The 18,824-nt window shown below is 41.0% G+C and overlaps 1 protein-coding gene across 1 annotated transcript; it reads left to right on the top strand.

Moving 5' to 3' along the window:
• Positions 1 to 4,078: 4,078 nt before the first annotated feature.
• Positions 4,079 to 13,078, top strand: ca4a (carbonic anhydrase IV a). The gene is made up of 8 exons (XM_084028324.1): positions 4,079 to 4,226; positions 7,877 to 7,921; positions 8,445 to 8,609; positions 8,702 to 8,847; positions 9,666 to 9,758; positions 9,844 to 9,910; positions 9,995 to 10,158; positions 11,285 to 13,078. The coding sequence occupies exons 1-8, from the start codon at positions 4,094 to 4,096 to the stop codon at positions 11,462 to 11,464; spliced, it is 993 nt and encodes a 330-aa protein (XP_083884450.1). The 5' UTR covers positions 4,079 to 4,093; the 3' UTR covers positions 11,465 to 13,078.
• Positions 13,079 to 18,824: the final 5,746 nt, after the last annotated feature.

Raw genomic sequence — 18,824 nt, 5'->3', positions numbered from 1 at the left:
GATTATTTTTAACTTTTTTCGACAATATGCTGACCTTTTTTATACTTTTTCAACATACTATACACTGCCTTATTGCATTTTTTAACATACTATACAATGATTATTTTTAACTTTTTTCGACAATATGCTGTGACCTTTTTTATACTTTTTCAACATACTATACACTGCCTTATTGCATTTTTTAACATACTATACAATGATTATTTTAACTTTTTTCAACATACATATGACTTTGATATGCCTTTTTTTGGCAAAAAACACTATGACTTATTTTATGACTTTTCGACATACTATGCTTTTACTTTTTTATGACTTTTTGACATCCAATAGTATAACTTTAACTGTTTCGACAGACTATACTATGACTTTTTTCGACATAATGTAGTCAGGCTTTTGTATAATATACTATGACGTTTTATTACTTTTTTCAACTTACCATGTATTGCCTTATTATTGCCTGTTTCAACATACTATACAATGATTGTTTTAACTTTTTTTGACATACTATAAAATTTACTTATTCTTTACCTTTTTTGACATACTATAAAATTGACTTTTTCTTTACCTTTTTTGCCATACAATACTATGACTTTATCTTAACGTTTTTCAACATTCTATAATATGACTTTTTTCAACATACTATAGTAAGGTTTTTGTATAATTTAATATATTAGCCTATAATATATACTACTATACTTAGTTATAACTACTATAGGTTTTATTATTATTATTATTACTTCTTTCAAAATACTATACATTGCCTTTGTCAACATACTTTACGATGATTATTTTAACTTTTTCCATAGTATGACTTTTTTCATTACTTTTTTTTGACATACCATACTTTTTTCTTTTACTTTTTCAACATACTGTGCACTGTTGTAAGGTGTATAATACGTCATTGTATATTATACTACTATAATATACTATGACTTTTTATTACATAGCCTTTTAATGGTCTTTTTTCAAAATACTATACAATGATTATTATTTTTAAATTTCACGACAAACAATATTGTAACTTTTTTTCTTTTTTGAAATACAATACTGTGACTTTTTTATTTTTTGACATACTATACTATGACTTTTCCGACATACTATGCTATGACTTTTGCAAATACTTTTTTGACATACTACACTATAATGTTTTTATGACTTTTAGTATACTATCACTTTTTTCGACAAAGTATACTATCACTTTTTTCAACATTAATACTTTGACTTTTATTTACTTTCGACATACTATACTATGAATTTTTGTTTGACTTTTTCGACATACTGTAGTAAGGCCAGCCTTTGTATGATATAATATACAATGACGTTTTATTTCTTTTTTCAACATAGGCTTAAAGCAATAAATAGACACATTTATTTCTCATATTAACCCCAAATGAACAAAACAAAGTGAGTGATGCAGTGATGCATGTGAGGGTCCACATTCCTGGAATTCCTGGTCCACATTCCTTTTATACCTGGAGCCACATCAGGTTCAGGGGTGGCTCATCAGCTGTTAAAAGAGAAAGAAAAGGAACACAGATCCCTACTGGATTGACTTTTTCAACATATTATATATGACACTATATTATCACCTATATGATTTTCTTACATACAATACTATGACTTTGTTTCACATATTAAACTTTGTTTTGACATTTGATGACATTTTCATTTACATGACTAAATGTAATACTTTACTATGACTTTTTTAGACAAACCATACTATGACTCTCTTCAATATAGTATATTATGACTTTTAATGACTTTTTTCAAACTACAACGCTTTTGATTTCATAACTTTTTTCAACATAGTACACTTACTTTTTTTTTTTAACCAGCCTGGGACACCTTTTCAGTGGCAGTGCTGACCTTTGACCTTCTCAAACAAACAAACAAACAGCTTACCACCACTGTAATACCTATAACTATCAGAACTTCACTCATGCCTTAGTGCTAAAAATATATCCATTTAAACCACCAAAATATGTTATCACACATTTACAAACTCTTTTCTCACCATGACAACGATGATTCAGCACCGATACACAAAGGGACATCAGACTTGAATATAAATTAAATAGACACCAAACTTCAACTAATACGATACAAGGTCCTACACAGAGTACATATCAAAACCCACAAAATGCACCATATTGGCTCGACAGACAGCAACACCTGCACACACAGTGTCTCACTTCAGACGACCACTTCCATGCATGCTGGCTCTGCTCACCAGTTAGCCGGCTCTGGTCGGAGGTCACGGGAAAGCCCCTCTGAGATCCTGGGCGTCCCCCTCCATCTCTGTTTGACTCAACTGGAAAAAATAAAATGATCAATACACCACCAGCTCGATCTGTTAACAGGCATACACATGTTGAAAAGGTCTCATCAATCCAATCTAATCCCATTCAGTTTGTTGAGCTGGAGAAGATGCTTGCAGGAAGCCACCGAGGGGGTTAGAGGTTCCTGCAGGAGCTTATAGGTTTCTATGGTCATTCTAGGTCTAACACAATTTTAACAAGCACATAAAATGTGATGCTTTGCTTTTCTGTAAATCAAATGACCCAGCAGCGTATACAGTTGTTATCTTCATCTAAACCACCTACAACATTAAAATGTTCCTTACGTTGTGTGAATTGAAAGATCTGAAAACGTCTTCCAGCACTGGCACATTGCATTTCTTCAATTTGTCCACCAGGTGGAGCTTTCCTATCAGGAGTAAAGCAGAGCAGTACTTGGTTGTTGTACTGCCAGGAGGAGACCTGCCCTCCATTCATGGATTTATTCATTTCTATCTTTTTGTCTGGTAAAAGGTGTAAAGCTCTTCTCTCATATGAATCATTTCCTTTCCTGTGAATATGTGTTAAGGGGATGGGAGGGACACTTACATTGTTATGTTTTACGTATGTTTGGTTGAACACACACACACGCACACACACACACAGTCTTATGAATACAAGACACATCATTTCCCACTGCTGGCAAAAGTGTTCAAGAAGAGCAACGCAAGCTAATTCATGTTTTTTTGGGAGGAACTTCTGCCAGTGTCCCTCACTCAGCGTGATCAATAATTCAAGCTGAGGGTATTCTAGGTTTCCACTCAGTTAATGACCATAACGGTGACAGCTTGAACTTCTCTGTGGAAAAGTTGATGGGAGATGTTGCGATTTCTTTTTTGCAAAGCGTTGCACTGACTGGACAGGTTTTGGAGTGAACTGGGCTGGAAATGAAACCCTTTTAAAGATCTTACCTGATCTCCTCTTTTAGACGTGCGACTCTCAGGTGAAAGTGTGTGTGTGTGTGTGTGTGTGTGTGTGTGTGTGTGTGTGTGTGTGTGTGTGTGTGTGTGTGTTATGACGCATTAAACACCACTGACCAGCCAGTGGTTCAATACATCAACACGAACCACAGAACTTCATGTTAGATCCCACATTTTCCTACGAGATACAAAATATATTTTGGGAAAAAGTAACTAAGTAGATATACTCGAGTATGTACTCTGCTGTGCATTTATAATGTGAGAAACTTGTATTTGAGTATTTCTATTTCATGCTACTTCATACATATATACCATACATATATATGTATCTGAAGCAGTTACTTTTCAGAATAAAATATATGATCCATTTATAAAAGTATGTGTTATGATAGATTAATTATTAATTATTTACAGGTAACTTTGTACATTTTGTTGCTAATACTTCTACTACGTAACATTTTGAATGTAAGTATTTTAATTGTTAAGGAGTTCTACTTTAAACACCATTTAGCTTCAATAAAGATATGTAAAAGCTTATACATCAAGCAATTATTTTTCTTAAAGGAACTAATAATAATAATCATCTTTTTCTTCACAGGTTCTCTGAGGGCCACCTCAGGTTACCTTTGGATAATTGATCCCCACCTCTCAAACCACCCCTGTGTATTCAAATTACACTGGATGTGGCCCCCGCACACCGGGAGCCCATTGATGGGCCCCCTTATCGGAGCTCTTATCAGCGCAGAGCTTTATTAGAGGCGATGCCCGAAGGGGGAGGGGCAAGTCTCTCTTCCTGTCGGGGTATGCTGATAGATAAGTATAAGACCCCCTGCAAGAATGCGATCACATTGGAAAAAACAAGTGCTTGTGTTGCCTTCCCTCGCTCCAGTTATCTCCAAAATGCAGCAGCTGATCCTGCCCGTTCTCCTGGCCTCGTTTTGGACAACCTGCACAGAAGCAGAGCCAAAAGGTGAGTCTGCTTTCATTCATAGATGGAAAATATGTATTTATGTTGAACAAAGGAGGTTTTTAATAGTGCATTTCTGTACAGATCCTTCACGTTATTTATTTATTTTTATTTATTAGTTAATTATCTGAAAAATGACATCTTTATTCTCCAAATTTACCAGGAAAGTAAATGTTTATTTTTTAATTTTTTTTAATGAGCATGTCTTATATTTCTGATCTGTATCATCTATGCAAGTCATTATGAAGATCTGAATGAATGTAAGATATTTCATTCCTGCTAACCCCAATTATAGTAGTAGCAGTAATAGTTTTTTTTTTCTTTAATCAAGTCACATCATTAAATTGGAAAGTTGGTATGTCGCGGAATTTGAAAGACAGAAATCCAAAATAGATTCAGAAAGATGTTCTGGAGAGAGAAAAAAGACCCACCGCTCCGCGGATGAAACAGAGGCTCGCCCCGCAACAAAAGCGCCTGCGTGCGGCGCTCCGCAGATACACCTGCTGTCCGGCAGCAGCGCGCGTTCCTCCGTGCGCGTCTCCGACACGCTGATCCGCCACTTGTATTCTCACCGAGTCTCCTGTTCAAGAGCGTGATAGGAGACGGACGTCCCGAGACGCAGACTGGCAGATCTGAGATTCCCACAGTGGTCCGGACGCCTATCTCTATCCCATCTCTCTCTCCCTCGTGCACCTGCTCGGATCCACGCTGAGCCAATGAGACGCGCGTCCTCGATGCAGCAGAGAGCTGCGTCGAGCTGCGCGCCGCCAGTGCGTCCAAAGTCACAGCGGTTGATTCCGAAGCGTTCTTTTCAGAGACAAAAAGCCCCGAGGTTCGGCACCGAGACTGGAAGACTGAGCAGCAAAAGTGACCGGTCACTGAAGGGACGCTGCGATCCATTATTATTCATCGGCTATAACAAATGCGCACATTGGGAAGAAAATGTCTCAATGGAGCTCCGGATGCATGTGTGTGTGTGTTTTTTATTTTAGCAATTCCAAATACATAATTTGAAGTGTGACCAAATTAGGATGTATAAACAATTCCGGGATAGAAAGCTGCGACGTCCAATTAAGCCTTTAAAAGAGACAAATCAGTCATCTAAAGAACAAAGCAATGGTTGGTCTGTTTGCCATTCCTGCATGAGGGACGGTGCTATAACGCGTTTAGTGTGTTAAAGAATATCAAAATATGCCAATAATTGATCTGATCATTGAGTTATTTTGCTTGTGATAAAATGCACTTTATATGGTTTTAGTCCTTTTTGGGATAAACAGATAGAAAAACAAAAGCACCAGCCCGTATAGACGAGGACACTATTGAACACACATTAGTGTGGTATTTGCTCCGTCACTGTGGAATTTGCGGCTCCGCGCGCTCATTCATGCAGCGTTGAGGAGCAGCATCCTGCGCCTCGCCACGCGCATCCCGACACGCGCACCCCGAGAGACGCAGCTCCGGGAGGCGCAGCGCGCGCTCTGAAGAGCTGCCGGTATATTTCATTACACCTGCAGCTCTGAGTTTCGTCCAAGGTGGATGCAAATAACAAGCGTGCTGAATGTTTGCAGTGAAACGCGATCAGGTCAAACCTTCTCTTTTCCAGTTTGTAGTGAAAGCAAAGAGAGGAATGAAACCAGTCCTCGTCTCGTTGGGGGGGCTGAATCTGCCCTCCCCGTCTTGGAGCGGGTTTGGCACATGGCGGGCTACAAGTATTGGCAGAGCGCGGCGTAGTCCCAGTCTCTCGTTTCCTTTTGAACCGTGTTTTTTTTTTGCGTGGGATGCAGCGTCTACAGCGCACAGTTTATGTCTGGCTCGGACAACACAATGGCATGAAAAGATCCGTCTACGTGGCCCGCATTCACATTTGGGTTTCAACGTGGTCGACGTGCAGACGTGGCCTGTATTTGTTTTCCTTTCCTCGCCTTTTGTTTTCTCCTTGTCAGTTTCCTCAGTTTGCTCTGAAACCCATTCATATTGTTCATTTGCTCTGCGACGCACAAGACATCAAAGCCAAGCGGCAATTGGTCGAGAACTGTGCGGACAGAAATCTGATTGGCTGAGAGGCTTAAAAAAAAAAAGGGGAAAAAACACGTCACCACGAGCCCTAAAAATAGATATTTCTACTCACAGAGTGATGGATTAATCCCTCCAGTAATCTCAACACAAAAACAGTAAGCTAATTAATGTCATGAATAATTAATGAGCTGGTTTTGTGCTGTTCAGTACGATCGATCCACAGATGTTCATGAACTAAACAGGATCTCCCAGAATGTTCTCCGGTAACACATCATTATCTACGGTTCAGTAGAAAATATTAGAGAAATATCTAGAGTACTCAGTGTTACAAATACTGCACTGAAAATATGCAGTAAAAGTAGTACTTCAAAAGTGAGGTAAATGCAGGCTAAAAGTATCAAACGTACTCATTACAGAGGTTTGTTAGTGTTATACCATTAGGCATATTTCTGTATACTGTTCACTACTTTGAAATACTACCAGCTGAATATATAGTACAGTCTATTCGAGCTCTTGTGTTATATATGAAAAATGTTGATAACTAGCAGTAAAAAGTGAATGTAGTACTTGAGTACATGTACTTTCCACCACTGCTTACAAACAAAGCAAACATATGGCCAGGTCTCAGTGCAGGTCTCTGAGGACTGAGACACAGTTTCACAGCTACCGACCAAGCTGGCAGACCATATAGCAGGCGAAAGAGAGCGAAGGTTTGAAAATAATTCTAATCTTTTAATTCCCTCACCACACAGGCGTCGTCACAGAGTAATTAGAAATATCTGAGTCGTGAGATTTCTTTCCCTCTGCAGCGTTCCCACTGCACACATTTACAAATCCTGCAACAAGAATACAAATCTAACAATTAATCAAAGAAATGTGCGTCTCTTTATTTACTGTGAGCAGTAGAGTGCATGATGGCACCGGGGAACACATGCTGGAACCCGCATGCCCTCCTGCTACGTTTATTTTCACTACCTATTATCACGCCGCTGCAGGAGGAAGCAGCTTACCAACATGGCAAAGAAACCAAACACTGACTTCCTTCACAAACGCCTGGAGAAGTCCTCGCACCAGTCAAATAACGGAGCGGGAGAACCTCCCCACTTTTTTTCAATGGCATGTGTGTTTATCATAAATATTTGATTTGTGAGATTGCTGCAGATATTTGTCTCCGAGTATGGGGCGGAAACATGCAAACCAATTGTGAAAAATTAATAAACCCCCAGACAAACAAATGTGAAACTGGGACCTCGCAGATGCAAAAGATTGGCTCTGTGCTTTATCTTTCCGTGCTATCAGAATAAACACAAACACCAACTTTTTGTGAATAGGAAGACCAGTTCCTGTGTATTAGGGGGTTTTGTTTGGCTGGGAATAACATCCAGGAGCCAATCCCATACATTGGAAAACAATTAAGTGTTTGCAGTAAGGAAGAAAAAGGACACATTTGTAAATAAACACACAATCTAGCTGGATATCTGTCAGTGTAGATGTTAAAAGGAAACATCTCATTCTGCCCTCACAATAGGCTGTATCACCCACAGCTTAACAATGCTGGCTGTGTTGGGATCTTTACGTTATGTGCTGCTGACATCGGAGATTTTTTGCATTGACTGTGTTTATTTCCTGTGTTGCAGGTTGGTGTTATCAGTCCCAGTTCAGCTGTCAACACGAGTGCAATGGTAAGCTTAGTTTAATACAAATTGTGTAACATTGTTTGATTATAAAAATGTTTTTTATTTATATGGTAAAGCAAGTTAAAAAGTGCTTCACATAGGAGGCAAAACCAACAGATGAGATGTAAGAATAAAAAACAAACAATCAAAATAAAGAGCAATTTAACAAATATAATCAAATGAACAAATGCAGCGAAATGAAGATAAAGAGCTCACTGTCCTGAGAGGCTCCTCTGGTTTTCAGCCTCGACCTGGGAGACTACTGGAGACCTATCAGAGATCTCAGGATTCACACTGGCAGTATATAGATAGATGGATGGATGGATGGAGAGATAGATAAATATTAAATATAAATATTAAATATTAATAAAGGTAACATGTAGATGAGGAATCCCTGCTGTTTTCCATCTACAGTCCCCTATTGGCACACAAGGTGTCTAGGAATAAAAACATTACCAGATGCACCGACCCAATGTAAAGGACATCCGGCTAAAATCAAGTGATCATCTCTATCTTTTTCTTCTTTTAGCGCCAGGTGATTGGGACCGCGCCCATGACGACTGTAAAGGAAAAAACCAGTCGCCCATCAACATCGTCACCAGAAAGACTTTGAAAGACGAGCGTCTGACTCCTTTCCAGTTCAACAACTACCAGCAGATGTTCAGAGGCACAATCAAGAACAACGGCCACGCGGGTGAGCACATTTTCTTTTTTCTCTCAGACAACCAATCGGTGCTGTGGAGCTGTCTCGTGACGTCTCTGTGCTCGGCGTGTTTGTGTGTCCAGTCCAGGTTGGAGTTCCTCACCTGAGCACCGTCTCCGGTGGAGGCCTGCCGACCACCTACAAGGCCGTACAGTTCCACCTGCACTGGGGCAACAACGGAGGGCCCGGCTCCGAACACACCATCGATGGGGAGCAGTACCCCATGGAGGTACAAAACACACGTCCTGTCTTTGGTCAAGTTATGAACTGAAGCTGTTTAAGGTCGGCTCACACATGAAACCTGCAATCACTCAAACAGACCAACTATTTCAACTATGAAATAAACTAAATATATAATAATAGATATAATAATATAAAACTATATCATAAAAATGCAGATTTTCAAATATGTATGAATATAATATCACTTTAAAGGGTGAGGTTGGTAATATTCTATACTTTTCCCATTAAAAGACCAATACTACCAGTGCATTAGTTCCGTCTTTCTTACTTCCCGACCTCGCTACCGTTGTCTGTGGCTCCCGGCCTCAAGCCCATTCATCCCTACTCAAGACATAAATCATTAAAAGACAGGCCATAAATACATAGTTGTTGTTTTTAAAAGGCTCAATAGTTTCCCGGACACTTTAGTTTTAGCAAACATTACTAAAACAACTATTTTCTACCACAGCTTTGATGTGCTAATGGATATTTACAGCAGCAGGATGGTGGATGAAGGGCGGACTCAAAATAAAACATAGCTTGTGTTCAGAATTTTAAAGGAACACTGAAGTATTTAACACTTTGTTTGTTTTTTATTTGGAAAGATTTATCGAAGTAAAGTTCCTTCAGACACGTTTCTGATAAAGAACTGATTAACTTGAACTGATATCTTCGGTATCTGCGTCTATTGTTAGAGCATGAAATATACTCAACCAATATTCTGTTAACCGATAAAATCGTGACTTTTGTGGGTCTCACTTACAATAAGATTCTACAGACACTATAAAGAAATATGTGGTAATGTCAGTGATATTGTCTCTACAGCTGCACATTGTTCACATGAAGCACCATTACACTGATCTGAAAACAGCACTGTCAGACTCACAGGGAGTCGCAGTCCTCGGGTTCTTCTACGAGGTAAACATTTTGAATCCTGCATCGTTGAAGTCTAACTATGACAGAACACACCTCAGAGCTGAAACGTGTATATTTCCATTCTCAGATGTCCAACAGTGCAAACCGGAAGTATGACCCCGTCATCAACGCTCTGAAAAGCATCAAATCTGCAAGTAAGCACTGAAGTTCAACACGACCAGCTGAAGGGTTGCTAAGCAGGGTTGCTAAGATTTCCTCTGTGGCTTTTCTGATTTCAGATTACAACACTTCTCTGGTTCCCATCTCCCTGGCTCAACTCATCCCATCTGAGCAGAATCTGACCAACTATTTCCGCTACAAGGGCTCTCTGACCACCCCAGATTGCACCGAGGCTGTGATTTGGACTTTGTTTGAGAATCCCATCCCTCTGAGCTTCGATCAGGTGAGGATAAAGACCAGAACATGTAAAGGAATGCAAAAAAAAAAAAAAGTTTTTTAAACACCCTTTCTGTCTTTTGGTGTAAAGGTACAGTTTCTATTGAAACTACAGCTGTCAATAATGTTTCCCAGAACCGTATAAGTATTTATATCCTGCACTAAATATAACACCATCTAAAAATAGTAATTCTAGATTATTCATGAGGTATTGAAGAAGGAGAAACAAAGCTCTGCTCCACAAACTTGTATCTTTTTTCTATGTATCTGTTCTATAACCGTTAGGCTTTTTCTGAAACACTGGATTAGTTCACCTCCTGGAGAATGTAAAGGAGGGGATGTGATGGAATTTGGTAGACCTGCTTACAACATCTCAAATGTGACAAGGGGCCCCAGCTAGACACTGCTCTTTTGTAAGCCGTCATATAACAGAATGTTGGGAAACCACTGGTTAACAACACATGGTATTTCATAAGCATTTGTATTCTTGTGTAAAATCTTAATCTGTAAAGTAACTTGTAATTATAGCTGCATTATAGCTTTCCCTCCATAGAGGAACGAAACTTAAAGGAATACTTCCCCCATTTGCATGAAGCTAGTTAGAAACCGGTAGTATTTTTGAATGGTCATGCATCATTCCCTCATTTTCCCCAGAGACAGGAGATATCTGTATGTCTATTCTGAAAAAGAGCCTCCGATGACGCAAATGTCGTAATTTTGCATCATTGGAGTCTGTTTTGGTTAGAGGGGGTGAGACTACAACACTAGTTCATCATGTTTTCATCCTGCTTATAGGGGGCGGGACCCACTGAGGCTACAGACCTAGTACAGATCAGTGGTGGGACCTCACCTGCCCGGTAAACGTCACTGTCTGCCTTTTCTCGGTCAAGAAGGCACCAAATTCTAAATTTATTTTACATTTCGACGACATATATGACCCACTTTGAATACAGATTCATGTTTCCACCGGTGAAGTATTCCTTTAAGAATGTATAAATGGAAATAGTTTATATTGTACTCAATTACCGAATTAGAAAATCTACTTTTACATTTTTCGGACAAAAGCACAACATTCAAATAACACACTTTCCAGAAACTGGAGCCTAACGTGTGTTTATCTGCTTTGCCTCCAGCTGAAGGCGTTCTCTGAGCTCAAGTTCCACGATGGCCAGCAGATGGTCGAGACCTACAGGCCGGTCCAGGCCCTGAACGGTCGGCAGGTGTTCCGGTCGGGAGGCGCAGTGATCTTGTTCAGCTCCACCCTCCTCGTGGCCGCCATCGCCACGGCCTTAGGACTGTCCCAACCCAACTAGAGCGAGGCATCCCGTGCTGCACTGCGACATCCATGAACACAATAAGTTCTGTATTACTCCTCAGCTGAACCCCGGTTTGTAGCATCTTCATCGCATGGTTGCCAAGATGACCGAGCATGTGACATCATGACATCACCCAGTGTTCCTCCCTTACAACACAAATGACAAAGGCGTTCGAGGGGCGCCTTACGAAAGGTGCTGTGAGGGTTCGAGCAGCATTCATGCATGCGTAGTGAAGTAGTCGCTCTAATCTCAGCATTATGAATGTGCCATAAAGCCAGTTTGTCAAGCACGCAAAATGAAAAGTGAATTCAAAACTCAACATCAGATCCCTTAGTCATGCCCCAATTTTTCACACAGCGTCATCCTATAAACACCAGCACACACTCGTCCTCCTTGTCCAATGTCAGGTAAATTTAGTCTCTGCTTCGTGTCAGTGCGAGTCGCCTATGCTTTTGCTCTCTGAGTGCCAATGTCAGCCCCATGACCCGCCACGTGACGCGCTGTTCTCAATGGGGCATGTGAACGGCGTGGAGCTATTAATAGCAGAACTGAGTCAAATAAACACGCTCCATTTCAAAGCCAGTGGTCAAAGGAGTCAGCAGTTTGGCTTTTCCTCTCAAAGTCCTGGAGCACAGAGCGGCCATCAGGTGAACCCGCGCAGCCACTCGGTCAGCAGTTGGTCTGAGAGAGCGGGGAGGGTGAGGGGTGTCAGGTCTTGTCTTTCTCTGCGGGAATCCAGTGTCAGGAGCAGAGCTGCACTCTTCCTCCTCCCAGAGTCAGAGGCTACTGACACCCGAGACAAAGACAAACGCTAACGCTAATAAAGTGCGGGGGCGGTTTCACGGGGAGGAGGGAGCATCTGCAGCGCGAGGAGACAGCAGCGCGTTCGAGCACCGTGCTGCGCTTTAAACGGAGTTTTTCAAACCGCCGACGCTATTTTCATGCATCTCATCTGCCCGCATGAACCTGCATGTCTTGACGTTCCAGATGTTCATAGTGAGCTACGTGTACATGGCTGTTTGGGTGAAGCTGCACACACACAAACCGTGCTTGCCAAATTCATACACACACACACACACACCTCAAGCACTCCATTTCCAATTTTTGACCCTTGCAGTTCAGTGAGCTTATCTTTAAGAACATGTGACTGTGTTCATGGCTTGTAATACAGGGTCTGGATGCACTGAATGTTATCGACTGTGAATTACACCCCACTGAGTTCTCACTCATTTATTCAGGAGGACTCGTCATGTATTCTAGTGAGAGATGTGTGCAATTTTCCAGCAAGATTTATTGTGATGATAGAGCAAGGAATCTGTATATTTTCCACAGTTTCATAAGGCATCAAGATATATTTCTATGCTGTCATTGTACACATGTATTTATGTACTGAATGTGTATATTGATATGAGATGCACAGTTATTGTTATTTATGTACCGCAAAGTTTATATATATATATATAGTACTGAATGCAAACCCATTTATGAAGCATCAAGTTGTTCATGACCAATCGAGTTTACTTATGTCTAGAGCGTATGAGATTGTCAGGTGATAATTCTTGAAAGTGTAATATGGAGAATGTGTTCCAACTGAACAAAAGAATAAACTACTTACTTTGTAATGACTGACTCGTTTTCTTGCACAATTTAAACTATTTGATCAAAAACAGTGCTAAGCTTCAGTGTCGGCTCTGCCCCAGCATCACTGCACTGTGTAGACTGATATTCATTTCACTCTGTTGGCTCAGTTGTTGGTCTGCTAGCTCAGACACACAGACCAGCTTCTCAATGTCCTGCCCCATTCCCCATCGGAGAGTCTGAGGGCGCTCACGGATCTCAAGCCCTTAATCCTTTTCTAATTGACTTGTCCTTGATGTTATAGAGGCTGTTTATGGCCAGAGTTCACCTACACACACACACACACACACACACACACACACACACACAGCCGGGGAGGAGGCTGTTTATGGCCAGAGTTCACCTACACGCGCACACACACACACACACACACACACACACACAGCCGGGGAGGAGGCTGTTGTATCACACAAAGCTCACTATGAAAACTATCATAAGGAGTAACACAAACACGTTAAAATCTACGAGACAACCCTCGCCTTTCTTCATGCCCCCCTCCCCTGGCCCCCACATTAAGGAATCAAAAGGCTTATTGTGATGGACAGGCTTAGTACGGCAGCAGTCCTTCACAGAGACGTGCATGCAGAGACAAAAGCTTGAATGAAACTGGTTCATTCCCCTGCTCAGGCCTCTATTGCTGCTTCAGTTAAGCATCAGGAGGGACTGGGGATCAAAGGGTGGATCCTTCATATCTGGCAGGCTTCTAAGACAGCACCCTTACAACCTCACTACCTCCTACATCTCCCCTCAAATGCCCCATGTCCCTGGGGTCTCTGGGACAAAGGGTGCCATTCTCCCTGGGAGAAACCAGAGGCATCCTCATATTGAATGTGACCCTGTCCGAAACACACACACACACACACACACATACACACACACAGCAGCCCATCAGATAACTTGCTGCAGCTGAAGGTCATTGGGCCAGTCTTTGACCATGTGGTCCCGAAGAAAAACAAACAGTGTCACCTTTACTGCCTCCCTATGTGACGTCCCCACACCCTGCATCTCAAGTAGTCTGTTGATCGATGCTGCCATGTGTGCCTCTCCACGGCAAGCTGTCACCAAGCGGACCAATCACCTTCACTGTAATCCGTTTGATACGCCTGCTGATCTAGTTATTGTTCTGCCACCGATATAACATAGCGAGGTGTCTGCCAGTTATGGTGGTCAAGATATAACATTATCTAGAGGTGGAGAATGACTCTTCTTCTGCAGCAGCTAGCCAGCGACAACAGCCCCCACTGGAGGAAGCAATCAAAAAGGACCAAACATTCATTTCCTCATAAATTGAACTCAGGAGAGATAGGCTATGAGCAGAATGTTGCTTTGTCCTCAAGCACACAATGGCTTTCATTCAAGGAAAATTGCACATAAACAGCAGGGGACCATTAACTGCTAATATCTTCTTTTTTTAAAAGGAGCCTACGTATCACAGCACAGACACTGTTACAGCCATTAGCATACATTTCCCATCTGTGGGGATGATATCCTGTCATTTATACACAGCGGCACATCAGTTTACATCCAGCGCTGTGATAAACGCTGAAAAAGAATGTGAAGCAACTTAAAGCCTTTTGTTCTCACAGAGCAGGATAATGAGTAAATCACTGGGTTTGTATAGCCTTTTCAAAGAAGTCACTCTTCCTTTCAGCAGCACTTGAGGGAGGTCAGGGGTCATCGTTGTCAAAACACACCCTAAAGCCTCATAGCGAGCTGTGGGGTCTTCATCGAGCCTTGTCTGCATCCTGATCAGTGCGCGGGTCCTCTTGAGGTGTTCGGGGAGCGCCATGGCATCTGGTGAGGAGGCGCTGAGATCAGCTGCTGCAGAGGCGGCTCACTGCTCCGCGTCGGGCCCATGAAAGTGAAGTCAGTAAAGCAGACAGACTTGGCTCTGAGGCCCGTCTATGAGAGTCAGCTAAAGCGATAGATTAACTACTGTAATCCCTTTTAGGAGCAGCAGTTTTGGGAAAGTGATCTGGATTAGTCTGGCCTACTGTAGACAGTAGTTCATGGAGGGATATGAGAGGCGGATGCAGACATATGAAAGAAAGTCCCATCACACTAATAGAAGAAAATCACTCAATTAAAAAAATCCCTCTAAAGTCAGGGAGATTCTGTCAGGAATTGTAAAACTATCAGCTCACCCCTCTTCCAAAGAAACTTCAAAAGCTAGGTTGACATTTTTCAAGTGTAAACCCCCATGTACACATTGACAGATTTAGTATTCACCGTAATGGTTTCTCCTGAGTCCTGGTCCTGACATGATTCCAGTATACGTGATGGGGGACAGAATCCACAGAAGCAGCAGGATGTGACTTTTCTGTTAAAAGGTTTACAGTGACAGCATGTTGACGCTGTACAGGTGCTGCTTGTGTGCAGTTTTGTACTTTCAGTTGATATATATGGATGGAAGGATGGAATGCCTATAAGCAAGGCCGTAGCTACCATTGAGGACACCGAGGTCATGTCCTCGGCATTTGGTTTTTCACTGATTTCACTTTCCAATTTTTAAAAGTTGACTTTTTTTTCCTTAGGTACAGCTTTTACAGCTGTTATAGAGCGTGGTCGCAGGTATTATTACAATGTTTCCATTTCATTGTCTTCGCGACAAGTCTATTTTTTTCTCACGAGATATTGTTGTTTTTTTTTTAATATTTTATTTTCAAATTTTTCTGTTTTTATGTAGACAAAACACAGCGACAGAAGAGAGAAAAAAAAGACAACAACAACAAAATAACACAAAACAACAGAGCTGCCAGACAAAATTAAAAATGTGTCTTAGATGAATATAATATTGCCGTTATCTACATGGCCAGGTGTTACAGAGATACAAGTTGCAGTACAGTCAAGAGCACATCTCTGCAGAAAAGGATTACACGTCTTTAAGATAGTCAATGAACGGACCCCAAATGCTCAGAAAGCGGTTTTGTGTTTTAGAGTTGTGGAAGCGTATCCTTTCCATCTGGATAATCACAGTCATTTTGTTGAGCCATTTTCGAAAGCAAGGGGGAGTGGGGGATTTCCAGAGATATTGTTATTAACATTCATTTTTTTATGCCGACCGGGGGCGAGCGGCGCGCACGCACCAGATCAGGCACCGATAAAAAAACCAAAAAGGAGCCGGTTAGAAATGAAGATAGGAAAAGCACAAAGACTGTCCAGGAGACCCGTCCTCACGAACGAGGGAGGATCAGATCAGATGGTGGCACAGTTTTAGCGATGAGGAAATCGTCACTGTCAGCTGCACATTCTGTCAGCAGGTCCGCTCCATGCAGACACTTTACAATTGATTGGTGCGACTGTTTGATGTGATTTAAAATAAAAGATTCTTCTGTGGGGCTGCACGGTGGTGTAGTGGGTAGCACTCTCGCCTCACAGCGAGAGGGTCCTGGGTTCGATTCCCGGGTCGGCCCGGGTTCCTTCTGTGTGGAGTTTGCATGTTCTCCCCGTGTAAGCGTGGGTTCTCTCCGGGTTCTCCGGCTTCCTCCCACAGTCCAAAGACATGCAGGATGGGGATAAGTTCATTGATGACTCTAAATTGCCCGTAGGTGTGAATGTGAGTGTGAATGGTTGTTTGTCTCTACATGTTGGCCCTGCGATAGACTGGCGTCCTGTCCAGGGTGTACCCTGCCTTCGCCCAGCTGGGATTGGCTCCCATATTTTTTAACTAACCTAATTATTATTATTTTTTAAATTATGATTAAAAACACCACACAGAATCTTAAATAACTGTATTCTATACTTTTACTTTCTCAAATATAAATCTCTCTCTCTACACACACACACACACAAAACACACACAGTAGTATAGGCCAGGCCAGCCATATACAGATGTTAAGGAATTTCAAGACATGAATTTTCATTCCAGTTAATTAATGATAATCAAGTTAAAACCTTCTCTCTCACACAGTTTAATATAAAACCTCATGTTCATCCACTTAACGTCAGAATTACATGACTGTTTATACAACCAGATGTTCAGCATCACTTGATGTTCCACCTCTTCCTTTTCAATCAACGACAAAATGAACGTTGAAGTTCAACATGTTAGTTATTACTGAAAATAAAAGTGTAATTAGCCACACTGATCTGTTTTATTCGTGCTTATTTCTTTCTTTTTGACCTTGGGGTGGGTCAGGGGGGCAGTTCAGGCCAGGAGGACTTTTGTTTTGAGGGTTGAGTTGGGATTGACCTCGGTATTTGAAAAATCCTGGCTACGGCCTTGCCTATAAGATAGAATATAGAATATACTATAAATATATCAACTATCGTATAAAATATAAACAGGATAACATACTAGATATACACATTAAATAATAAATACTATATAACTAATATACAAGTGTGCAAAAAAAGAGCAGCACATTTACACACTTTATGAATAATGTGTAATAATATTAATAATACAATTTAGTCATAGAGTGCTTTACATGGGACTCAACATCGCTTTTCAGTTAAAATAAAAACAGACAAAAATGTAAATATTAATATCATTAATATCAGTTCTTAAAAATGTATTTCTATTTGATATAGTATGTTAACCTGTGTTTACAATATATCTGTTGACAATTTATACAGTATTGGTGTAAATTGTAGTGAATTCTAATATATTATGTATATTGTGTGTTCTATAGATATGTATCTGGTGTTGATCTGTGAAGGATTTGTGATTGAGTCAAGAGTACCACAGCCCAAAAACAAACATCGTTATCGCAATCATCAAGACAAAGCGGTGCAATGTTTTAAATTTCCAGCAGCACGAGTCAGTCTCTCATTTAGTTACATTGGAATCAGGTAATTTATTTATGGCCAATATGGACAGGAGGAACAATTACAGCCATAGTTTAAAGATAGTTTGAAATTATATGAAGGTATCCTTTAAAGTGAACTTGATGGACGTGGTTTCCTTAACTTCATAAACGACAAGATAAACCGGAAGGAACCGATTTATTATTTTATTCACTACTGACACGTTTTATCATACAGGAATGATCGTGATGTGGCAGCGTGACTGTTCTCTCGCGGTCGCTCTTTTGTGGATATATATCGGTTTATGTGTACATACTGATAAAATGGTACCACACAATAGAAATATGATTAGGTTTCTAAGTAACACTCTGCCCAACGACCTATGGCATAAGCTGTTATTGTCTGAGAGCCACAGCAGAGATATGATGAATTTACCTCATGTAAATTTTACTCCTATGGCCAAACGCTGTAAAGTAAACAGGAGAAACTGTTCATTTATCTGTCCTCTGGGAGATTTCATGGCAAGACATCAAAACATATGGACAGAGTTATTTGTGAGGAAGCTGATATCATTGCACTTTTGTTGTTAAGGTGTCACTCCATCATGACCTTAGCGCAGACTTGGACCCAGGCGGCGTCAATCAACAGGAAGAAGGCTCAGGCTGGGGTGAAAGACAGTCCCCTTCTAACAGAAACAAAGGTAGCGTAAGTAGCAGCGCTCACAAAGAGCCGGAGGCAAACATGATGAAGTCGCTCTATTTTTGACAACAATGTCATTTGGCTGCATTGTTCGGGGGGTATAGGCCAGTGCAGGGGTGAGGGGTCTTGTAAAAGAGAGAAGATTGAGCTATAGCGTGACCTGAGCTGAACCATATACATGCCACAGTTTCCTGAAAAACTGCTGAGGAATTAGAATCATGTACGGGTCACCAGTGTACAGTATGCTCTCAATAACCATATTCATATTTTT

The sequence above is a fragment of the Eutrigla gurnardus genome, assembly GCF_963514095.1.
Source record: "Eutrigla gurnardus genome assembly, chromosome: 15".
Classification (NCBI taxonomy): domain Eukaryota; kingdom Metazoa; phylum Chordata; class Actinopteri; order Perciformes; family Triglidae; genus Eutrigla; species Eutrigla gurnardus.
The sequence above is the reverse complement of the archived record's forward strand: the minus strand, read 5'-3'. Positions and strand labels throughout refer to the sequence as shown.